The following is a 22,772-nucleotide window of genomic DNA, read 5'->3' on the forward strand; positions in this document are numbered from 1 at the left end:
TCTATGACGTGAAATGATCTCCGACTGTGAACAGGAAATTGTACCATAGAAAACTGCGTTGACTGTGGTAGTATGCAGGTATTGAATACAAGTTTAGAATTACAGATTGTAAGAATAAAAAAAAATTGGAATATTATTACGAAAATTTGTAGACTTCGGTTACGATTTAGCACAGGAATAACCGACCTGAAGTGCAGTTGTAGGATTAAATTTTTACCTTAATTAAAAGTGGAAGTGTCTATTATCTTTTCAAGAAATGAGGCTATAATGAAGAAATAAAAAGTATGTAACTAAAATGTTGATGGTTAAAATTTTTTTCGAAATTTTGATGCCTGTCTGAAATTAAAACGTATTTACAACTATGTAAGGGAAGAGTCTACTTCCGCAATTTCGCCGTAGTGTAGACGACAGCGGCGAGTGCTTGAAGAATGTAGGGGAGTGTTTTTGTTGTTGATGTAAAATTTAGAGTCTGAATCTCTGTAGCACCATGTTAGCAACTATTCCTGGATAGCCAAAATCATAGTGTGGAATTTAGCGTCCTTAGGCAAAAGACTTACTAACTTACTGGTCAGCGCTACAGTCCTTGTAGAACCTTGGCCTATTCTGTCTCCTGCCTCCATTCTTCCCCGTCCATCGTTTTCCTCCTCCAGTTCCTTACTACCATTGCTTTGAGATCTTCCTCCTATCTTCAGGCCATCTTTTCCGGGGTCTTCCTCTTCTTCTTCTCCCTTTGGGCTTTCCTGTTAACACTTTCTTTACACTTCGAGTTTCTGGCATGCTTTATACATGCCCTTGCTTAATTTATTCTACAATATTCACCTCTCGAAAAACTGCCTGTAATTCTGTGTTTGTTCTTATTCTACAGCTTCCTTCCTCTCTCACTGCCACAAATATCTTCCTCAAAATCTCCCTTTCCCATCGCATTAACCAGCTTTCCTCCTTTGTGTTTATCACCCAGCCTTTCGATTCATACATTACTATAGGACTTAATAAAAGCAAATATGTTTTGATTTTCGCATTCCTGTTAACATTCTGGACCTGAATATGTTCTGCAAGTTATAATAACTGCTGTTTCCACTTGCTACACTTTCCTGAATTTCTGATGCTGTCCTATTATGTTGTTATCGAACCTAGGCATTTAAATTTTTCTACTCGTTGATACTCTTTCCCATTTATTTTTATTGAAGTCTCTCCTATCTCCACGCAAATCTCCTATCATCATATACATTTTTTACGTATATTCACTTCCACTCCTAACTTCCGCACTGTTCGTTCCACTGCACCATAAGTATCCTTCAAAGCTCTGATATCGTTCGAATTAATGCTGCGTCATCAGTGTGTGCAACCACTTGGGTCTTCCAGTTAAATATTGTTCCTGGGTATGTTGACATTTCCCGAATTATCTTCTCTAACGCTAAGTTAAAGAGTAGCTTCCTGCTGCAGCCCTTTCCCTACATGAACTCTCCCGACTGCTGACTGCTGTCCTTGCAAACTGATGCTTTCATTGTCATTTCGGTCACCTCACTAATTTTAGCGGGATTCCAAAATCCTTCATACTTCGCAGAATCTTATTCCCATGCTTGTTTAAAATCAATGTACAACTGGTGCAGTTGCTTGTCATATTCATAAAATTTCTCTGGCCTTGTCTCAATCAAAATGTTTCTCCCATGGTGGATCTTTATCACCTAAGTCTATCCTGATAATCCCCCAGTATCGTTTCCGCCTGGTATTCTAGGCGAGAGACTAACGTCTTTCGAAATACTTAATACGTCGTATCTAAGAGAATAATCCGGCAGTAATCGTTGTATTGTGCCGCATCACCTTTCTTATGAAATGGGCAGATTATTCCCGTCCTCCAGTTCTTAGAAATTTGTTCCTTTTTTGATATTTCCTTTATTAATTCATTAACAACCGTCTCTATTTTCTTTCCACAAAGTTTTAATAACTCAACCAGTGTGGCGTCTTCTGCTGCTCTATTATTCTTCAGGTTTTTCATTGCATTTTTCTCTTAGTCTGGTGGTTCGACTTCCTGCTCCTCCGCTTCTGATTATAATTCCGAATTCGGTTCCTTCTCGTCCTCTTTCAGGGTTTCCCCTCTGTTTCCTCCCCCCTTTCCATCAAGTAACTCCGTAAAAAATACAAAAGACTCATTGTTATAAATAGAACCATGTATCCCAGTTGGTGAGAAACTGCAGCGTTTTTCGGGTTTTATCCAGGACTCCCGTGCAGTCTGGCGATAGGGTACTGGGTACATGCAGCGATCTTCTTGCAACAACGAAAATCATATACCGTTAAAATTCGTACCAACTACAACTAAATCTAGTGCCACCATGTTAATACATAATAGCAACCCAAAAGTTCGAAGGTCACACTAACCCCTTGCCACATCGGAATTGCGTTGGGTTGCGTATACGCTGCAGCAACGGCTTCAAACGGTAATTTCTGACCGCCCCATATACACTACTGGCCATTAAAATTGCTACACCACCAAGATGACGTGCTACAGACGCGAAATTTAACCGACAGGAAGAAGATGTTGTGATATGCAAATGATTAGCTTTTCAGAGCTTTCACGCAAGGTTGGCGCCGGTAGAGACACCTACAACGTGCTGACATGACGAAAGTTTTCAACCGATTTCTGATACATAAACAGCAGTTGACCGGCTTTGCCTGGTGAAACGTTGTTGTGATGTCTCGTGTAAGGAGGGGAAATGAGTACCATCACGTTTCCGACTTTGATAAAGGTCGGATTGTAGCCTTTCGCGATTGCGGTTTATCATATCGTGACAATGCTGTTCGCGATGGTCGACATCCAATGACTGTTAGCAGAATATGGAATTGGTGGGTTCAGGAGGGTAATACGAAAAGCCGTGCTGTATCCCAACGGCCTCGTATCACTAGCAGTCGAGATGACAGGCATCTTATCTGCATGGCTGTAACGGATCGTGCAGCCAAATCTCGATCCCTGAGCCAACAGATGGGGACGTTTGTAAGACAACAACCATCTGCACGACAGTTCGACGGCGTTTGCAGCAGCATGGACTATCAACTCGGACACCATGGCTGCGGTTAGCCTTGACGCTGCATCACAGACAGGAGCGCTTGCGATGGTGTACTCAACGACAAACCTGGGTGCACGAATATCAAAACGTTTTTACAGCATCATGATGATCGCATTCGTGTTTGGCGACATCCCGGTGAACGCACATTGGAAGCATGTATTCGTCATTGCCATACTGGCGTATCACCCGGCGTGATGGTATGGGGTGCCATTGGTTACACGTCTCGGTCACCTCTTGTTCGCATTGACGGCACTTTGAACAGTGGACGTTACATTTCAGATGTGTTACGACCCGTGGCTCTACCCTTCATTCGATCCCCGCGAAACCCTACATATCAGCAGGATAATGCACGACCGCATGTTCCAGGTCCTGTACTGGCCTTTCTGGATACGTAAAATGTTCGACTGCTGCCCTGGGCAGGACATTCTCCAGATCCCTCACCAATTGAAAACGTCTTTTCAATGGTGGCCGAGCAACTGGCTCGTCACAATACGCCAGTCACTACTCTTGATGAACTGTGGCATCTTGTTGAAGCTGCATGGGCAGCTGTACCTGTATACGCCATCCAAGCTCTGTTTGATTCAATGCCCAGGCGTATCTAGGCCGTTATTACGGCCAGAGGTGGTTGTTCTGGGTGCTGATTTCTCAGGATCTATGCACCCAAATAGCGTGAAAATGTAATCACATGTCAGTTCTAGTAAAATATATGTGTCCAATGAATACCCGTTTATCATCTGCGTTTCTTCTTGGTGTAGCAATTTTAATGGCCAGTAGTGTATATTAGCGGATGCGGCTTACAAACCAAGTATTGCTGCCATTAATACTGTCCAGTATCACATTGGGTCTCGAGAGTAACTAATGGACACACAGTTTCCTCTCTCCAGCCATCCAAGCAACTTTTTGGGGTTCCGTGTCTCAGCCTGTTGCCGCTCGGGGTAGCCGAGCGGTCAAGGGCGCATTGTGACGGTCCGCGCGGCTCCCTCCGGTGGCCCGAGTCCTCACTCGCGCATGAGTGTGTGTGTTGTCCTTAGCGTAAGTTAGTTTAAGTTAGATTTCGTAGTGCGTAAGCTTAGGGACTGATGACCTCAGCAGTTTGGTCTCATAAGACCTTACACAAATTTCCAATCTGGCTGACTGTTAAGAACTCTTTTTCTCAGGAACGAGTAGACGTATCAAGTTCAAATTTACGTGTATCACATATTAAGGTTTACAGTCCCTTGGCGGTGTAAAAATTTTAAGGTTCCAAGTCAGTGCAATCAAAAGATATGGCAATTTAGGTCACATATTTTGATGTTCGAAAACTCACTCTTCGAAACCTATATGGTACTAGAATTATAAAATTTGTCAAGAAACACGGTTCCACAGTATAAGTTAAGGAAAAAAAATCCGAAATCGTTAACACGTGATTACACAACACGAAAAAATGTTTCTTTTGTCATTTGCTACCCGACCTCAAACTTGACATTAAAACTTTTTCTATGGAATGTAGATCCCTGGGATCTTGCCAGTATCAATGTTGAGAACAAGGCAAAAATCGTCAATACCCTAGATTCCCGGAGTGGATAAACTGCCTATACATAATTAAGTTTGTAAGTAACCGTGAATGGTCGAGTCCTACTTGCACCTAGCTATTTTTTTTAAATTAACAGCAGCCTACAACAAACGGTTTCTGAAACACTCATTACTATGACACCTCTGCAACGTCAAACTCGTAATTTAAATTTGTCCAATTGGGTTGTGTGAAATCATGATGTGGTTACCGATGGATGTTCCAGTGGGGATGTAACGATTCCTTATTCATAATTTCTGTGTTTAATTTGAGTAGCTATCGCAATGCATTAGTTACAGCTGCTACGAAATGACAGGATGGCTTTGTAAACTTCTGGATGGGTACTGCGAATTATGGGGCTCCAGATTACATACCGGGAAGTGCGTTGCTTATCTGATAGTGTAGCATATACTTACTTTTTGCACAGTATGATTTAATTTAGTTTAGCCGATTTATTATCTGCCTATCTCTGGAATGGAGTGAAGAAGGGCCAGCTTCGGCTGTGTATGATGTCGTAGACTGTATATTTGATTTTCCATGTTTCTTCCGGGCTAATAAACTAGAATTGTTGTAAATCGACTTTCCGTATGAATTTTCATAATTCACATTAGTTTCAACGGTTGATTCAAAGTGTCATGTTTTAGAAAAAATTATTTTTGGATATTCCGAGTAGGCGCTTGTTTTGGCTGGAGGTTAGAAACATATCTAATATTTGATAATTCTCAGTATTCTCACGGAGTACTTGACATGTTCTTAATCTCAAAATTTTTACAGCATGTGCCGCTTCTATTGCCATCAAGTTTTCATTTTAACATTATTTCTTGTTGCAACATACAACATACACTCCTGGAAATTGAAATAAGAACACTGTGAATTCATTGTCCCAGGATGGGGAAACTTTATTGACACATGCCTGGGGTCAGATACATCACATGATCACACTGACAGAACCACAGGCACATAGACACAGGCAACAGAGCATGCACAATGTCGGCACTAGTACAGTGTATATCCACCTTTCGCAGCAATGCAGGCTACTATTCTCCCATGGAGACGATCGTAGAGATGCTGGATGTAGTCATGTGGAACGGCTTGCCACGCCATATCCACCTGGCGCCTCAGTTGGACCAGTGTTCGTGCTGGACGTGCAGACCGCGTGAGACGACGCTTCAAACAGTCCCAAACATGCTCAATGGGGGACGGATCCGGAGATCTTGCTGGCCAGGGTAGTTGACTTACACCTTCTAGAGCACGTAGGGTGGCACGGGATACATGCGGACGTGCATTGTCCTGTTGGAACAGCAAGTTCCCTTGCCGATGTAGGAATGGCATAACGATGGGTTCGATGACGGTTTGGATGTACCATGCACTATTCAGTGTCCCCTCGACGATCACCAGAGGTGTACGGCCAGTGTAGGAGATCGCTCCCCACACCATGATGCCGGGTGTTGGCCCTGTGTGCCTCGGTCGTATGCAGTCCTGATTGTAGCGCTCACCTGCACGGCGCCAAACACGCATACGACCATCATTGGCACCAAGGCAGAAGCGACTCTCGTCGCTGAAGACGACACGTCTCCATTCGTCCCTCCATTCACGCCTGTCGCGACACCACTGGAGGCGGGCTGCACGATGTTGGGGCGTGAGCGGAAGACGGCCTAACGGTGTGCGGGACCGTAGCCCAGCTTCATGGAGACGGTTGCGAATGGTCCTCACCGATACCCCAGGAGCAACAGTGTCCCTAATTTGCTGGGAAGTGGCGGTGCGGTCCCCTACGGCACTGCGTAGGATCCTACGGTCTTGGCGTGCATCCGTGCGTCGCTGCGGTCCGGTCCCAGGTCGACGGGCACGTGCACCTTCCGCCGACCACTGGCGACAACATCGATGTACTGTGGAGACCTCACGCCCCACGTGTTGAGCAATTCGGCGGTACGTCCACCTGGCCTCCCACATGCCCACTATACGCCCTCGCTCAATGTCCGTCAACTGCACATACGGTTAACGTCCACGCTGTCGCGGCATGCTACCGGTGTTAAAGACTGCGATGGAGCTCCGTATGCCACGGCAAACTGGCTGACACTGACGGCGGCGGTGCACAAATGCTGCGCAGCTAGCGCCATTCGACGGCCAACACCGCGGTTCCTGGTGTGTCCGCTGTGCCGTGCGTGTGATCATTGCTTGTACAGTCCTCTCGCAGTGTCCGGAGCAAGTATGGTGGGTCTGACACACCGGTGTCAATGTGTTCTTTTTTCCATTTCCAGGAGTGTATTTTCAGTGTATCTTATAATCCGTATTACTGGTCCTCAGTCTTAATATGGTGGAAGCAAATAAAATACTATTTGAATATTACTTGCTTTGCTTGTGCTATAGTTTTAGTAATAAAGTATGTAACGTTACACAAGGTCGGAAATTGATTTGAGAAGCATGATAGTCCACTCACCTTGATTTATATTAAAAATGCAGAAGTTCCTCCAGCTGTATTTAAGGTATCGATTGCCCGCATGTCGTGGTCGTGCGGTAGCGCTCTCGCTTCCCACGCCCGGGCTCCTGGGCTCGATTACCGACGGGGTCAGGGATTTTCTCTGCCTCGTGATGGCTGGGTGTTGTGTGATGTCCTTAGGTTAGTTAGGTTTAAGTAGTTCTAAGTTCTAGGGGACTGATGACCATAGATGTTAAGTCCCATAGTGCCCAGAACCATTTTTAAGGTGTCGATTTTATTTTGGCAACTAGTTTAATGTTGTAACAACGTCGTCTTGAGACCCATACACTTGTTGACGTCAACTGCGTGCGGCTGATCCTAGAAAACAGTGGTGAGATACGGACGAGCTCCTCCGTATCTCACCACTGATTTCTAGTATCAGCCGCACGCAGTTGACGTCAACAAGTGTATGGGTCTCAAGACGACGTTGTTACAACATTAAACTAGTTGCTATAATAAAATCGACACCTTAAATACAGCTGGAGGAATTTCTTCATTTTTAATATAAATTTATACCAACTGACGTCCCACTGTCCTCCATTTCAACTATGGATGTACGAAGACTCACCTTGGTGTCTCAGCACCGAATTCGCCTTATCTGAACCCAATGGAACACACCCGGGTGCCAGCTCCGTAAACTACAGGCCCGTAGTTTACAGAAATTGAGTGAGCTATAGGTAGACGTCTAGTGCCACACACCCCTGGAAACCCAACAAGGAGTTGGATTCATGCCACACAAAACTGCTTCTGTAGTGCGTTCAGAAGGTAGATTAACACGATACTAGGCAAGTGGTTATAACGTTTTGGCTCATCTGTGTATCTTCAACAAAATGGAGAAAACCAAGCGGAACATTATTCCTCGCGTTTATCTGTTGCTCAAGATACGTGACATGAATCCTGGATGAAACTGTCGGTTACTTTGTTGAGTTTGGGTAACTTTGATTGCTACGATATTCCAACTTTTCTCCACAAACTCTGAGGCTGGCTTCTTTATTGTGCTGTGCTTGTTTAAGTGAAAGGTATTTCCTTCAGATTTTATTTATTTCGGGCGAAATTTTCACTTCTTGCCATATGCACGGAGCATTTTATGGTCGTCTGACAGATGGTCTTGCTAAGCGAAATATTTTGTTCTGGTCAGCTACTGGAAGATTTTCGGCAAAGTCAACTTTGCGTGAACTTGTAGTCGATGTCTTGCTTATGTGTATGCTGAAGAAAGGCGAATGGAGGAAGTTAATGTCTTACCGCCATCGATGACATCACAAGTGCAGCAATAGCTCAGCTGCATAATGATGAGAGAAGACACCGCACATGATCTTTGTTGAATTTCACGGAAGGAAGTGAAGGGAACCTCTGTAGAAATGGAAAAAACGTAATTATGGGAGGACGAGGATTTTTGTTTCCCTAAAATGTTGTACTGATAGTTCTACATGACCTACGCGTCATTTAATCACAGAGCAAAAAAATTCACAGGTTATCTTGTAGCTGTCATTATTTTTATACTGTACAAAGCCAAGCAACAGCAAGAGGCACCGTTTTGCGAGAATTTCACTTGAATGATAGTTGATTTGGACAAAATAATTTAACTATCCTTGTACAAACATCTTATTTTCGTAATCTGTTTTCTTACTTACCTACAACCCATTTGATGCTGTCTTTCCCGTTCTGGCTATAACATACCTGGATGCATTGTGAGCTTTAGAACATGAGGTTTTGTGCTGATTTACGAAGATAATCCCAAAAATAAGTTCTATTTTTTGTAAGTACATAGACCTGTTTATTTCTACAATGGTTTACATCAGTTTACAGCTTGAACATTTAGATATCTTTCGATATAATCACCATTTCTGTCGATGCATTTTTATAGGCGCTGTTGCAGTCTTGTATGCCCATGTCATATCACCTCGCCGCCAAGCTGTTTAGAAAGTTATGAACCTCTTCTTTCACCTCGTCTTCCGAGTTGAATCGCTGGGACCACAATTAACGCTGACAGGTACTGTGAGACTCTGAAAAAACTCAAAGGGGCAATTCCGAAGAGGAATGTTGAGCAAGGGCGTACACATTCTTCATGACAACGCTCGCCCACACATCGCTCGGCAAACCGTTGTTCTCCTGCAACAGTTTCAGTGGAGCTTAATCACCCACCCACCCTGTAGTCCTGATTTGGCGCCCAGTGACTATCACCTGTTCCCTAGTTTAAAAGAACATTTGGCCAGAAAGCGATTCAGCTTCGACGACAAAGTGAAAGAAGAGGTTCATAACTTTCTGAACAGCTAGGCGGCGAGCTGGTATGACATGGGCATACAAAAACTGCCACAGCGTCAACAAAAATGGATCGACAGAAATGGTGATATGTCGAAAAATAGTTAAATGTTCAAGCTGTAAACTGATGTAAACCACTGTATAAATAAAGAGGTCTATGTACTTATAAAAAAAATAGGAGACCTTACTTTTGGGATTGCCCTCGTATCATGTCGGACCCTACACATTTCCGATGAGAAATTTCCAGTGAGAACTTTTGTTGTCCCCTAATTTAATGCTACAGTGACCATAGTTTGAATTCTGGTAGGGCTATTGTATACTGTGTCATGATAAACTCGCCGTTCGAATAGGCCTCAACCGGTGCAACGGTAACGACCGACCACCGTGTCATCCTCAGACGATAGGCATCACTGGATATGGATATGGAGGAACATGGGTCAGTGCACCCCCCTCCCGGCCACTATCAGTTTTCGGTGGACGGTCACCCATCCAAGTGTTGGCCAAACCCTACAGCCCTTAACATCGATCATCAGATAGGGACTTGTGTTACCTCTGCGGCAAAGCCGTTGGCACTGAATCGCGGTAACAAATAAAACATTCGACAAAAATTGTTTGGTAAGTGGGTAAATTGCCAAACTATGAATGCAGAGGTTTTGTGTTCACTCCTCAGTCAGCTACAGGATTTTCTGTCACTGCTTCTTCCACGTCTGGAAACGATGTACATATGTGAAAATTTCCTAGAGGAGCATGGTCTGGAGCTTATATTAAATCATAGCTTGGCCTATAATTTGCTGGGTAAGTCTGTTCAGTTCAAATGTGTGTGAAATCTTATGGGACGTAACTGCTAAGGTCATCAGTCCCTAAGCTTACATACTACTTAACCTAAATTATCCTAATGACACACACACCCATGCCCGAGGGAGGACTCGAACCTCCGCCGGCACCAGCTGCACAGTCCATGACTGCAGTGCCTTAGACCGTTCGGCTAATCCCGCTCGGCTGTCTGTTCAGTGATGGGGGGAGAAATGTAAGGGCGGATGAAAGTTGCAGAGGAAGCGGGTGACAGAATGGTAAGTATGTAGTTACTTTCTTAATCTAATGAAATAATAACACATACAAGTACTCAAGTGTCCGGTTCGTATTCACAGAAGGGTGCTATGAATTTGTCTCCATCACATAATCAGTAGTGCCCCTTCTCTTTTCACCTATCAAACTAAATCTGATGGGAGCTTCACTGCTCTCTGTGTGTGGTTGCTCTTGTAATGAGGCAGCATATTGTTCACCTTCTATATGGGTGACATTATTATTTAACAAGTACATAATGAAAGGAGTCTACTGGGGTACACTTGATGTGGCACACGAATATGAGTATCATATTAATGTAAAAGAAGGAAACTGGTATATGATACTGTTTTAAACGATGCATGTCTCTGATAGGCTTTATAATGCGGGTCGCTGACTGTGTACGACCGAAGTGCCAAAGATACTGTTTCTGGTCTGAGACAGTAGTGTTAGAGTAAGAGAGCATTGGGCGCACAGTTGTAGGTAGCTTTCTGTGAGGGAAAGAAGATGGAGTAGGCCGTTTTTGTGGTGTGCTCTGCGAAGCCACCAAGTGTTAAATTAATGTAGGTACGTTACTACTCCTGATTATGGATGCAGGAGTCTTCATGCATGTAAGGTAAAAATGTTAAATAATTATGATTTTCGCTTTGCCAGAGCGTTAAATGAAGATGAGCTGGATGATAATTTGTAATTGTTGAGTAACCCCAGAGTATGCGTAAACTGATTTGATAAAAAGGCTAGTTAGATATTTCACTTTTGTAAGGTTTCTGTGATTTGTTAACAGAGCTATATGTAATATGATGATTTGCATTTATGCTGGTGTAGTGAGGTTGGATAATACTTGCTGTTTGAATCTTTGTTTGTGAATCAATTGTGAGTAATGTTACTTCAATTGTCAGATCTTTTTGAAAAGACAAACTTAACTTGCAATATAATTTTGCTAAAAAAATTCAATGTTAATAATTCATCATAATCAGTACCGCCTCCCAGTTCAGGTCATATATTTTTTCAAAGAATCTGGATTTTTCAGAAATGTTTTCATTCATCAGCCAAAACAATTTCATGTGCATTTCAAAGTATTACAGCCAGCATTGCACACCGCTGAACCTGTAGCTAGTATATTTATATTTTTGTGAGAGACCAGAATATATCGCGTTCCACCGTTGCTGCTATAGAGGTAAAACAATTTAATTTATTTGTCATATGCACAGGGACCAAAGTTATCAATATTGGCCAGGGCCAGAGGATTCAGTGCCTAAGGGGCTGAATGAACAACACGGAGTAAACACACCACTTGCACTTACAACACGCTACACAATAATTCCACAGTTCAGACATTCATTCAACGTTCTCTTAAAGAAGTATTTTTCATAGGGAACGTTACGATACACATAACAAATATATCAGCGAAATTAGTGTTGACTTCGATACATGTATGAAGCACTTCCACTTGCTGGTCGTGATGCCGGTAGTACACTGAATAATTAGCTATGGCTTTGGAAGTCGCTTATTCAGTCTTGTTCTTGATGATCTAAGATGTGATGCAGGAAGTGTCTCCTGAGGCACATTTTAAGAGGATACACCTCATCCCCCTCAAGAACATGCGTAGGTGCTATTGACTATCCGAAATAAGACGTTTACCTCCACTCCAGATAAAAGTAGTGAAATATCTGGACGGATATGGCAAAAATTTTTAATGAAGTCATTCCGGTTTTGGGCTGTTAAAATATTTATTGCGACTGCAATTTCTACATATTGTCATTGCCAGGCATTCTGAAAACAGTCACCAAACAAAATATACGTACTTACAAAAGTTGATAACTAGCTCTGAAAATTTCATTTTTCAGCTTTCGTCACTTTTGTAGTTACATATATTTTATTTGGTAACTGGTTCCAGAATGCCTGGCAATGACAATACGTAGAAATTGCAGTCGCAATAAATAATATTGCAACAATCTAAAGCGGAATGACTTCACTCAAAAAATTTCACCGACTGTGGACCCTGTCCTTATCAAAATTCTGCATCAGGTAATAATCAGGGAACTGCTGTGGGTTGCCCTCTAAATCCCCGTGGAGGTGATATAATTCTCCCATAGATTTCCTTTTAGTTACTAATGGGTTCCCTCAACTCTTAGGTTGCTAACAACTCAGTAATGGTTTTCATTACATGTTTTTTAATAGTTGATAAATGTTTTGAGAATCGGTCAAAAATATTTTATTTTTTTTAATTTTGAAGGTGACGTTTCTACTTTTAGCATCTTCGGTTTCGAATACATGTTATTGGGTTTCAGATGCCAACAATAAACTTCTAAAAATAAAAAAAATATTAAATGTATTGAGATTTATTTAGATGTGTTTCGTACTTAACAGGTGCTACACTATAGACTATTCATAAAAATTGCGAGGCCCAATGAAGAAACCCAGTCTCCTTGATTGGGTCAATGGTGTGTTTTTATTCTTCAAATTTTTCATTAGCAGTGAATATTTATGACTTCTGTGTCCACTATAGTGAAATGCAAAAGATAATGTTCAATTTACACTGAAAATAAAACAATTATTACAATAGCCAAGTATCTTATCACGCATTTTCCTTAGGTGGTCCATCAGTAGCAACTTCCCCTACGTTTTCTGTTCCCAATTGTCATGACACCTCCTCAGATACTGAGTGTCTATGAAGTAACTCATAGCCGGCCGCGGTGGTCTCGCGGTTCTAGGCGCGTAGTCCGGAACTGTGTGACTGCTACGGTCGCAGGTTCGAATCCTGCCTCGGGCATGGATGTGTGTGATGTCCTTAGGTTAGTTAGGTTTAAGTAGTTCTAAGTTCTAGGGGACTCATGACCACAGCTGTTAAGTCCCATAGTGCTGAGAGCCATTTGAACCATTTGAACCAAGTAACTCATATCCACAGCATGCATTGAGCTCACTCAGTGCACTGTCTTGATTAGCTGCCTACAGGTCGGAAACCAACAGTCGCGCTAAGACGCTTGCAGTGAACGACCCCAATCACTTAATAGTCGTCCGAGTAGGTCGCCCGTAATCATGTATTCACGTAGTCGCTTGTTGAGCCATCCTACAGACGACGAGCCTAAAGCATTGCCATCTGGCGCTCCGAACAAACCTGCGCGTTGAGAACTTACTTAGATTAAGTGAACATTTCTGTGTGAAGACAGTCTGAACCGAAAAATATTGACAGGGTTTTGAAAAAACCAAACGTTCATGCTGGAACTGTTATTACCAGCATTATTACCAAACCAAATAAATGCTCAAGGTGCTTGAGTGATGATAAAAGAAAAATTATGTATTACGGGGATACGGAGGTGCAATGCGGGATTAGTCGAGCGGTTTACGGCGCTGCAGTCATGGACTGTGCAGCTGGTCCCGGCGGAGGTTCGAGTCCTCCCTCGGGCATGGGTGTGTGTGTTTGTCCGTAGGATAATTTAGGTTAAGTAGTGTGTAAGCTTAGGGACTGATGACCTTAGCAGTTCAGTCCCATAAGATTTCACACACATTTGAAGTTACTGTGGTACAATGAGTCTACTTTCACTTGGCAACACAATTAAGGGCATTTTACCCTCTTCCAGCATCTATCGGAGTTTAAGACAGGGTCTTTGCTGCTATGAAAAGTAAACAATCTCATCGATCACTATTCCGAACATACATGCATGAATTTCAGGAGCATTCAGGGTTTTTTGAAATCTGCAATACATTGAGCATGTTGTCAATTTCTTTTTCGGTACCTGCATGCTTAAGCATCGTGCAAAACAGGTGATCCAAACTCCTTAAATATACTGCTGAGTGTCTAACTTTCGATGTCATTGCAAGTCGTTAGATATCACAACGCCTAGTTTAAGCTATTATTGACATTTTCCTGTTTATTAAGACACTCAAGAAGTGTCAGCAAATTTTTCGGGGTGATTACGCTGTTTGTTCACTGGAATGTGGAATACTTGCGATCAGTTAAACTTGTGAAGCGATGGCAATTTTATAGGAATTTTTGTACAGGCGAAGGAAGTTCTAACCCAAATTACTCATTTTTTCGTCAATGACCTCAAGTGACTTCAGTCAGCCACATCTTCACTTTTCATAGAACATAGTAGATGTAGATGTGTTCGTTGCCTTAGACGAAAAAGGCTGTAGCAGTTGATTTGCATACAGTATGCGGAACTTATTTTAGCAATCCTGTACAGTCAAAGGAAAAGGTAACTGCGTGGCTTCACCATTCTCTATGTAATATTCAATATGATATAAGGGTAAAACCTACTGTGATATGAAATAAAGTTTTGTTTGCTTTATCTGTTTTACATATTGTTGAACGTTGCAACAGTCGTGGGCTTGACAACAGTGCTGTACGATGAGCGCAATTATAGGAGAAATAGCAACTAGTCACGATTTTTGCCTTGAAATATTTGTCAATTAGTGGACTTTCAGGCCTCAGGACTATAATTATCATATGGTGATATTTACAGGAGATTACAGCGTAGACAACACATGGCTGTTGTAGGGCTTTAATTAATATACTCTGATACCAGATTTTCCATTATAACCTCCGCGTGACAGAATCTTGAGGAATATGTAAAAGTTTTTGGTGACTTAAAACATTGCGATCTTTGACGTGAATCAAAAGGTATACAGTAATCGTTTGAAAAATATTTTGCTTCCCAGTTTCATAAAACTCTGAAACACACAATATTGCAAATGTTCCGTACCTTTCAATGCAAATATCTGCATGTATTGTGACTGGCAGAATAATACGACCGGACGATGTTTTCCTTTACAGAATTTTCAACGCTTGCTACACACATCTCTACAAAGCTGTATATGGAATGTAATAGTCGTAAAAAAATTCTGACTTGGTGTGGTAAATAATTCTGATTAGACAAAAAAACATTCTTGGAAATCACGATGAACAATTGAATGAAATGAAAATCAGAACATCATTAGTTTTATATGAAAGTAGTCGTAATGTCAGCGAAGAGAATGGTGTGAGGTGAACAGTTCTAGAGTACTTCTTCGCGACAGTTTCTATTTTTAGCCATTTTATTTAATACATGTGCATGGTGCAAATGTATTAATTAAAACGGCTAAAAATAGAAACTGTTGTGAAGAAGTAATCAAAGAACGGAGAACAACATCGAAATCTACATCAACATTCCGCAACCCACCTGACGGTGTGTTGTGAGGGTATTTCTGGTACAACTGAGTGAACCCTCTTTCCTGTTTCATTCGCGAATGGCGCGTGGGGTGAATCAATTTCGGTATTAGCCGTAATTTCTCGGATTTTCTCCTTATGGTCGTTTCGCAAGCTGCATGTAGGAGGAAGTAATGTGTTGCCTGACTTCCCCAAAAACACTTTCTCAAAATTTCAATAGTTACCCTCTCTGTGATGCAAGCACGTCTCTTTCAGTGTCTGCCACTGGAGTTAATTGAGCATCACTGTAATGTCCTCGTGCCAAGTAAACAATCCCGTGTCGAAACGTGCTGCTCTTTGTCGAATCTTCTTTATCTCTTCTATCAGCCCTACCTGCTAAGTGTCCCAGACTGACGAATAATACTCAAGAATCGGCCCAACAAGCTCCTTGTAACCCACTTCTTTAGTGCATGACTTACATTTCATTAAGATTCTTTCTACGAATCACAGTTTGGTATCTGCTTTTCCTACTATTTGTTTTATGCGGTCATTCCACTTAAGGTCGCTCTGGATAGATAATTCAAGATATTTTACGGTGGTTAACGTTTTCAGCAATCTGACATCAATAGTGCAACTGTACAGTAGTGGATTTCTTTTCCTATGCATGGGCGGTATGATACATTTATTTACGTTCAGAGTCAACTGCCAAAGCCTGCACCATTCATCAGTTCTGTATAGGTTCTTCTTCAAATCGTTGTTGTCTTCCAGCGTTGCTACCTTCTTACAGAAAACCGCATCATCTGCAAACAGCCTTTAAGTTTTTGACGTCGCATTCTGCTAGAGCATTTATACACATTGTAAACAGCAACAGACCTATCATATTTCAAACTTCCTGGGAGATTAAAACTGTGTGCCGGACCGAGACTCGAACTCGGGACCTTTTGCCTTTCGCGGGCAAGTGCTCTACCAACTGAGCTACTCAAGCACGACTCACTTCCCGTCCTCACAGATTTAATTCTGCTAGTACCTCGTCTCCTACATTCCAAACTTTACAGAAGCTCTCCTGCGAACCTTGCAGAACTAGCAATCGTGAAAGAAAGGATATTGCGGAGACATGGCTTAGCCACAGCCTGGGGGATGTTTCCAGAATGAGATTTTCACTCTGAAGCGGATTGTGCCCTAATATGAAACTTCCTGGCAGGTTAAAACTGTGCGCCGGACCGCGACTCGAAAGGCAAAGGTCCCGAGTTCGAGTCTCGGTCCGGCACACAGTTTTAATCCGCCAGGAAGTTTCATATCAGCGCACACTCCGTTGCAGAGTGAAAAACTCATTCTGGCTATCACATTTCCTTTGGGTACCCCCCTCCCCATTCCCCTCCAGAAATTTCCTTTCTGTCAATTTTGTTCCGTTACGAAAAGTTCTGTATGCAAGGAAGTCTTTGATTCCAGTCACAAGTCTGCTCCGGTACTCGATAAGCTCGTCCTTTTTTTTTTCACTAAACGTCATTGTGGGACGGTGTCAAATGCCTTCCTGACGTCTAGCAACATAGCATCAACCTGAGAGCCGTTGTCTAGAGTGTTGTGGGTCTCATGGAGGAACAGAGAGAGCTGAATTTCGCAAGATCTCTGTTTGAGGAATCCATGTTGATTTTTATGGAGGAGATTTTCGTTTTCCAAATACGTCATAATACATGAGCATAAAACATGTTCCATAGTACTTAAACATACTGATGTCCTTGATACGGGCCTATTAATTATGTGCATATGTCCAGCAGCTCTTTTTGAAAACGGGGTTGACCTGCGATTTTCATCCGCTGGCTAGGAATCCTTCGATCCTCCAGCGACCTACGATAAACCACTGCTAGAAGGAAAGTAAGTTCTTTCACATAACCTCTGTACAATCTTACATGTACCACATATGGTCCTGGTGATGACTTTCCACTACAAAGCGATTGTACTTGTTTTTCTATTCCGCGGTCCGTTATCTCAACATCTGTCATTTAGAAGTTCGTACGTGATTGAAAGGAGGGACAGTATGATGAAATCATTTCGGAAGACCGAATTAAGTCACTTTCCGTTTCGGTGCCATTATGGTCTCTGAATGTGTGAATATGTGATATCGAACCGCTTACTAATTTCACTTAAGATCAGAACCTCTTAGGAATTTTACTCATATAGGTTGACGAAATTTTATTCTCAAAGTCACTTAACATGTCTCCCATTGCTATTTTTACACTCATTTTCGCTTCGTTTAAGTTTTGTTTGTCACCTAGATTTTGACTTCTCTCGAATCTGCGATTAAGCTCTCTGTTTACATATCAGTTTTCTAACACGGATATTAAACCATGGTGGATCTTTCCTAACCTTTAAGCCCTTGTTCGGAACATACTTGTCTAAGGCATACTGGACGATGTTTTTGAATTTTTTCGGTTGTGATCCATATCTTTGTCCCCACCACTGTATATCTGATGTTAACTGCTATGATTCTCTGCATTTTGTATCCTGTATCTGAAACTAGATGGCGTAGAGTGACAGGGACCGCTTACATTAAGAAAGTAAACGAAACATAGGAGGTGTCTGACTCTAGCGAGGTATATTTCCGTCTTAGCAAACAGCTGTACTAGTCGTATTGTTGCTCGCTTTATTTTACACACTCAGTGAAGACACTGCTATTCGTACCGTAACTGTCGAAACATGTGCGCCCCTGGCGAGTTACAGATACACCCCAAAGCGGAAGTTTCTAGAAATTCAGACAGCACATCCCAAAGGAATACGAGGTGGAGCAACAGAGATCAAAGTTTGTCATGCGTATCGCATTGCACTTAAACATTTGAAAACTTCGGTTCCCATGTCAGACTGTTCGTTTTGGATTCCTTTAACCTGAATCGTTTCGAAAGAAAAGCATGGATATACACTGTGAAGAGATATACAGGGTGTTACAAAAAGGTACGGCCAAACTTTCAGGAAACATTCCTCACACACAAATAAAGAAAAGATGTTATGTAGACATGTGTCCGGAAACGCTTAACTTCCATGTTAGAGCTCAATTTAGTTTCGTTTGTATGTACTGTACTTCCTCGATTCACCGCCAGTTGGCCCAATTGAAGGAAGGTAATGTTGACTTCGGTGCTTGTGTTGACATGTAACTCATTGCTCTAAAGTACTAGCATCAAGCACATCAGTACGTAGCATCAACAGGTTAGTGTTCATCACGAACGTGGATTTGCAGTCAGTGCAATGTTTACAAATGCGGAGTTGGCAGATGCCCATTTGATGTATGGATTAGCACGGGGCAATAGCCGTGGCGCGGTACGTTTGTATCGAGACAGACTTCCAGAACGAAGATGTCCCTACAGGAAGACGTTCGAAGCAATTGATCGGCGTCTTAGGGAGCATGGAACATTCCAGCCTATGACTCGCGACTGGGGAAGACCTAGAACAACGAGGACACCTGCAATGGACGAGGCAATTCTTCGTGCAGTTGACGATAACCCTAATGTCAGCGTCAGAGAAGTTGCTGCTGTAAAAGGAACGTTGACCATGTCACTATATGGAGAGTGCTACGGGAGAACCAGTTGTTTCCGTACCATGGACAGCGTGTGCAGGCACTATCAGCATCTGATTGGCCTCCAGGGGTACACTTCTGCGAATGCTTCATCCGACAATGTGTCAATCCTCATTTCAGTACAAATGCTCTCTTTACGTTCTGTTGCTGTGTGTTTCCATTACATGATTAATGTGATTTGAAGAGAAGTAATAAAATGAGCTCTAACATGGAAAGTAAGCGTTTCCGGACACATGTCCACATAACATATTTTCTTTCTATGTGTGTGAGGAATTTTTCCTGAAAGATTGGCCGTACACTTTTGTAACACCCTGTATGTGATAATGGAAAATATGCACAAACCGTAAATTCTTGTTTTCGACATTCCACGCGGGTAGAGCCGACGCTTCGTTTGGTACGAGGTAAATGAACGTGGGGCCCAAGAGAAAGATTTCCGTGTACGTGGAATTTTTCCCAGCGTCGTCGGCCAGTGATGAGAGCTCATTTGCACTTGTGAACTGTGTCAAGATGTGGGAGCGTCCCAGAAGACAGCTGCGAAAACAGGTGTGACATGCATTGTCAGCAGGAACTTACTTCACGTGCAGCAGCTCTGGCCTAAGTACCCAATAATGCAGTCTTCGCTGCCCTTTGAGTTCTAATTGCTGGTGAATGTCTGATGTAGTATTCAGGGTTGGTAGTTCGCTTATTAGTATAAAGACTAGTCCCGAATGGCATTATGTGCTGCCCTTTCTCGATTTCGTGCATACGACAGCGTTGACACATAGCTACTAGAACATTCGTTATTGTGAAATGAATGCATACTAAATAAATATCAAACAAGAACATTACGCACAAATTAGTTAATGTATAATGAAAGATATAGAATGAACATTTTCATAAAAGTTTCGCGTACTTGAATACAGTAATCTAGTGGGCCCTGCGTCTCGTTTGGGAGATAGATGGCGATCTGAATATGAAACTTCGTTGTATCTGTGTCGGTGTTCATTGCAGTTTTCAAGACCTACGCTTGTGAATGCATATCTAAAACTTCTAGATTCGTCGAACCTGCTTCTTAGCTCGGATCGGTAGCACTATCGATTGCCCGTAGAAAGAGAATTTTATGTTCCTGATGAGACAATAAAAGTCAAACTGCGTCTTTCCAGGATCCGGCTAGACACTGATTTAATGTCCTACTAAAAAACTGCAACGGCATTCGTGCTGAAGTGATAATTTAGATAGACCGCCAGGTACGGAAATAGGCAGCAGTGAAAACAGGTTAGAGTTGAAATATGTGGCATGAACACGTGTCTGCCTCCAGAGAGATAGTGTATTCATAGCTGCCAAACATTAAATGATGTGCAGCGTCGAAAGCTTTTATCTAGGATCTGGAAAAGGTAAGTTAGCAGCAAACGTAATTTGAAAATAGTAGTCTGACTCGGTGGTGATGCGGTATGTTAATAGACAAGATGTCGTATGCTTCAGTCTTTAGAATAAAGCATGCACACTTCTTAATAGCATCGTAGATGGCGATCCATGTTATCTGACGTTGACTGGATGCTTACCAGCGGGAACCGAAAGGAAATGGGAATTATTTAGTTACACATTTTGTATTTTACAGGACACTAACAAAGTTTCATAACTTTCCAAAACAGACAATCAGACATAATGTTTTTGTTATGATATTTCACTCATTGAGGAAACAGTTTTTGAATTCGTCCGAAGTTAGTTATTGTTTCACTTCTTCAATGTGCTGAGAACTATTCCATTGCGTAACTCTTCATTCTACGCCAGGGAGCAGGGGGCCAACTTAACCCATGAGCGGACACGCCTGTGCATGAAGTGCGCCAATCACAAATAACATTGTTCTGTACCGTTCCATTGTTGTTTTATGATGCTGAGCTGCTGCCTATTCCTTCATTATTGCTTTAGCTAACAAAGTAGTAAGTTGTGTTGTCGTACGTCCAAGCGTGCAACAATAATATAATATAAACAGCAAGTCAAGTGAGAAAAAATTAACGATCTGTGCAAGTCAATGACCCAAATGCCGAGCTTGCAGCACAGTCCCACAATGAAGCAGTTATCCATGAGATAATTACTAATCAAAGAAGTGGTTGGCAGGGATCTGATGCAAGTGCGCTGTTTAGTGCTTCGAGTGAGTCATTACTGTCGAGTAACATTTGCGTGCGGCAACAGTTTATTTTATTATTGTGTAACTAAAAGGTGATATAGCTCATGTAATGTTAGTTTATTTTATCGTTCTTTAATTAAATAAGACTGATAATTTTGTTTACACATGTTTGTCTTGGTAACATAAAGTCAGCTATTCTTTACTTGTATACAAAGTGCGCCACGCGTCTGCTCGTGTTATGTAAAACGGTGCACCCGCTCGAGGGTTAAAAGTAGCTCCTATCGGAATAACTGAGCGAGGTCATGAAGTAATCACGACACAATAATCGGCCATCCATTTTTATCTTCTAATGCTTTCCCTAAATCATTTAGGTGGAATTTCTAGACGGCTCCTTTGTAAAGGCGATGGACAGTTTCCCGTCTCAACCTTCACCAGTTATACAGTAATTGTTCACCGTGTACGTCTGTAATGATCTTAACGTCTACGGAGCAAGGGTCCTTTATCATTGGTATTATTAATATACGTTCTTTTTAATTATTATTAATTAAATTTAATTATCAGTTTCATGATCAAGTGACAATACAACAGAAATCTTATGGAATAAAGGAAACTTAATAAGTAAAACATAGTCTTCCGCTTCAGAGAGAGTTTGCAAGTGTGTTTATCGTATTAAGAATGAAAATAATAGTAAAAGTGGAACTCTTGCCTTTACATACCCTAATTCTACTAAGAGCACCAATTCAGCGCTAATGTGTGAAAATATAACGATCCGTAGATCTAAATTTCCCTTTGCGTAAGACGTACTCTAAGATTTGTATTTAATTTAGAACTCGCCAATTCCTGCAAGATCCCTTACTACATGACTGAAACAATCTGTTTATAACGGCTGCGATGTCTTTGATTGGAAGGAAGGGGGGAGGAGTAGGATGTACCGTTGGACTCCGACTCCACTACTCCCGATCTCCCTGGCTTACCTTCTCCTTCTCCTCCTCCTCCTCCTCCTACTACTACTTCTTCTTCCTTCGCCTACTCTTCTGTCTCTTTGTCTTTCCCTTCATCTTCCTCTGCTGCTTATCTTATTTGTATCAATACATTTCCATGTCTTTTGGTAAACAGCTCCGTTTTTTACTTTCAAATCAACATCTATAGCTTTATTTTTTTCTTCGTTTCAGCGACTGCTTTGCTCGACGAAGAGGAAGGGGAAATCCCGGAAAAGGTATGCCATTTCTTCAGTTTTGTGTGATTGCATTGGACTGTACTGCATTGTGATGTCAAAAATGCACCAGCGAGCAGTGTAGTATCCAATAAGTTCCTTTATTCGAACTCTCGCTATTCATCGAAAAATTATTGTGTGTTATCCTGTAAGCAGCATGTACATAGAGCTTCGTTAATTCCCAATACATAACACGTCTTGAATACTATGTGCTCTAATTAGAGCAGACATTTTTACAATGAATGACATTGGGAAGCATTATATGCAATTCTTATTTGTAACTATTTTTCTCTTAGAGTGGAGGAAGAATGATAGTAACACAAAGGCACCAGGAAAAAAAGGAAATAGAAT

The 22,772-nt window shown here is 41.9% G+C and overlaps 1 protein-coding gene across 1 annotated transcript in view; it reads left to right on the forward strand.

The window, feature by feature from the left end:
* LOC126365904 (solute carrier family 15 member 1-like) overlaps positions 1–22,772 on the forward strand; it is a 376,844-nt gene that overhangs the window by 150,226 nt on the left and 203,846 nt on the right. The window contains 1 exon segment of the mRNA XM_050008624.1: positions 22,381–22,424. Within this exon segment, the coding sequence (XP_049864581.1) occupies positions 22,381–22,424 (44 nt within the window).

The sequence above is a fragment of the Schistocerca gregaria genome, chromosome 4 (genome assembly GCF_023897955.1).
Source record: "Schistocerca gregaria isolate iqSchGreg1 chromosome 4, iqSchGreg1.2, whole genome shotgun sequence".
Taxonomy (NCBI): Eukaryota; Metazoa; Arthropoda; class Insecta; order Orthoptera; family Acrididae; genus Schistocerca; species Schistocerca gregaria.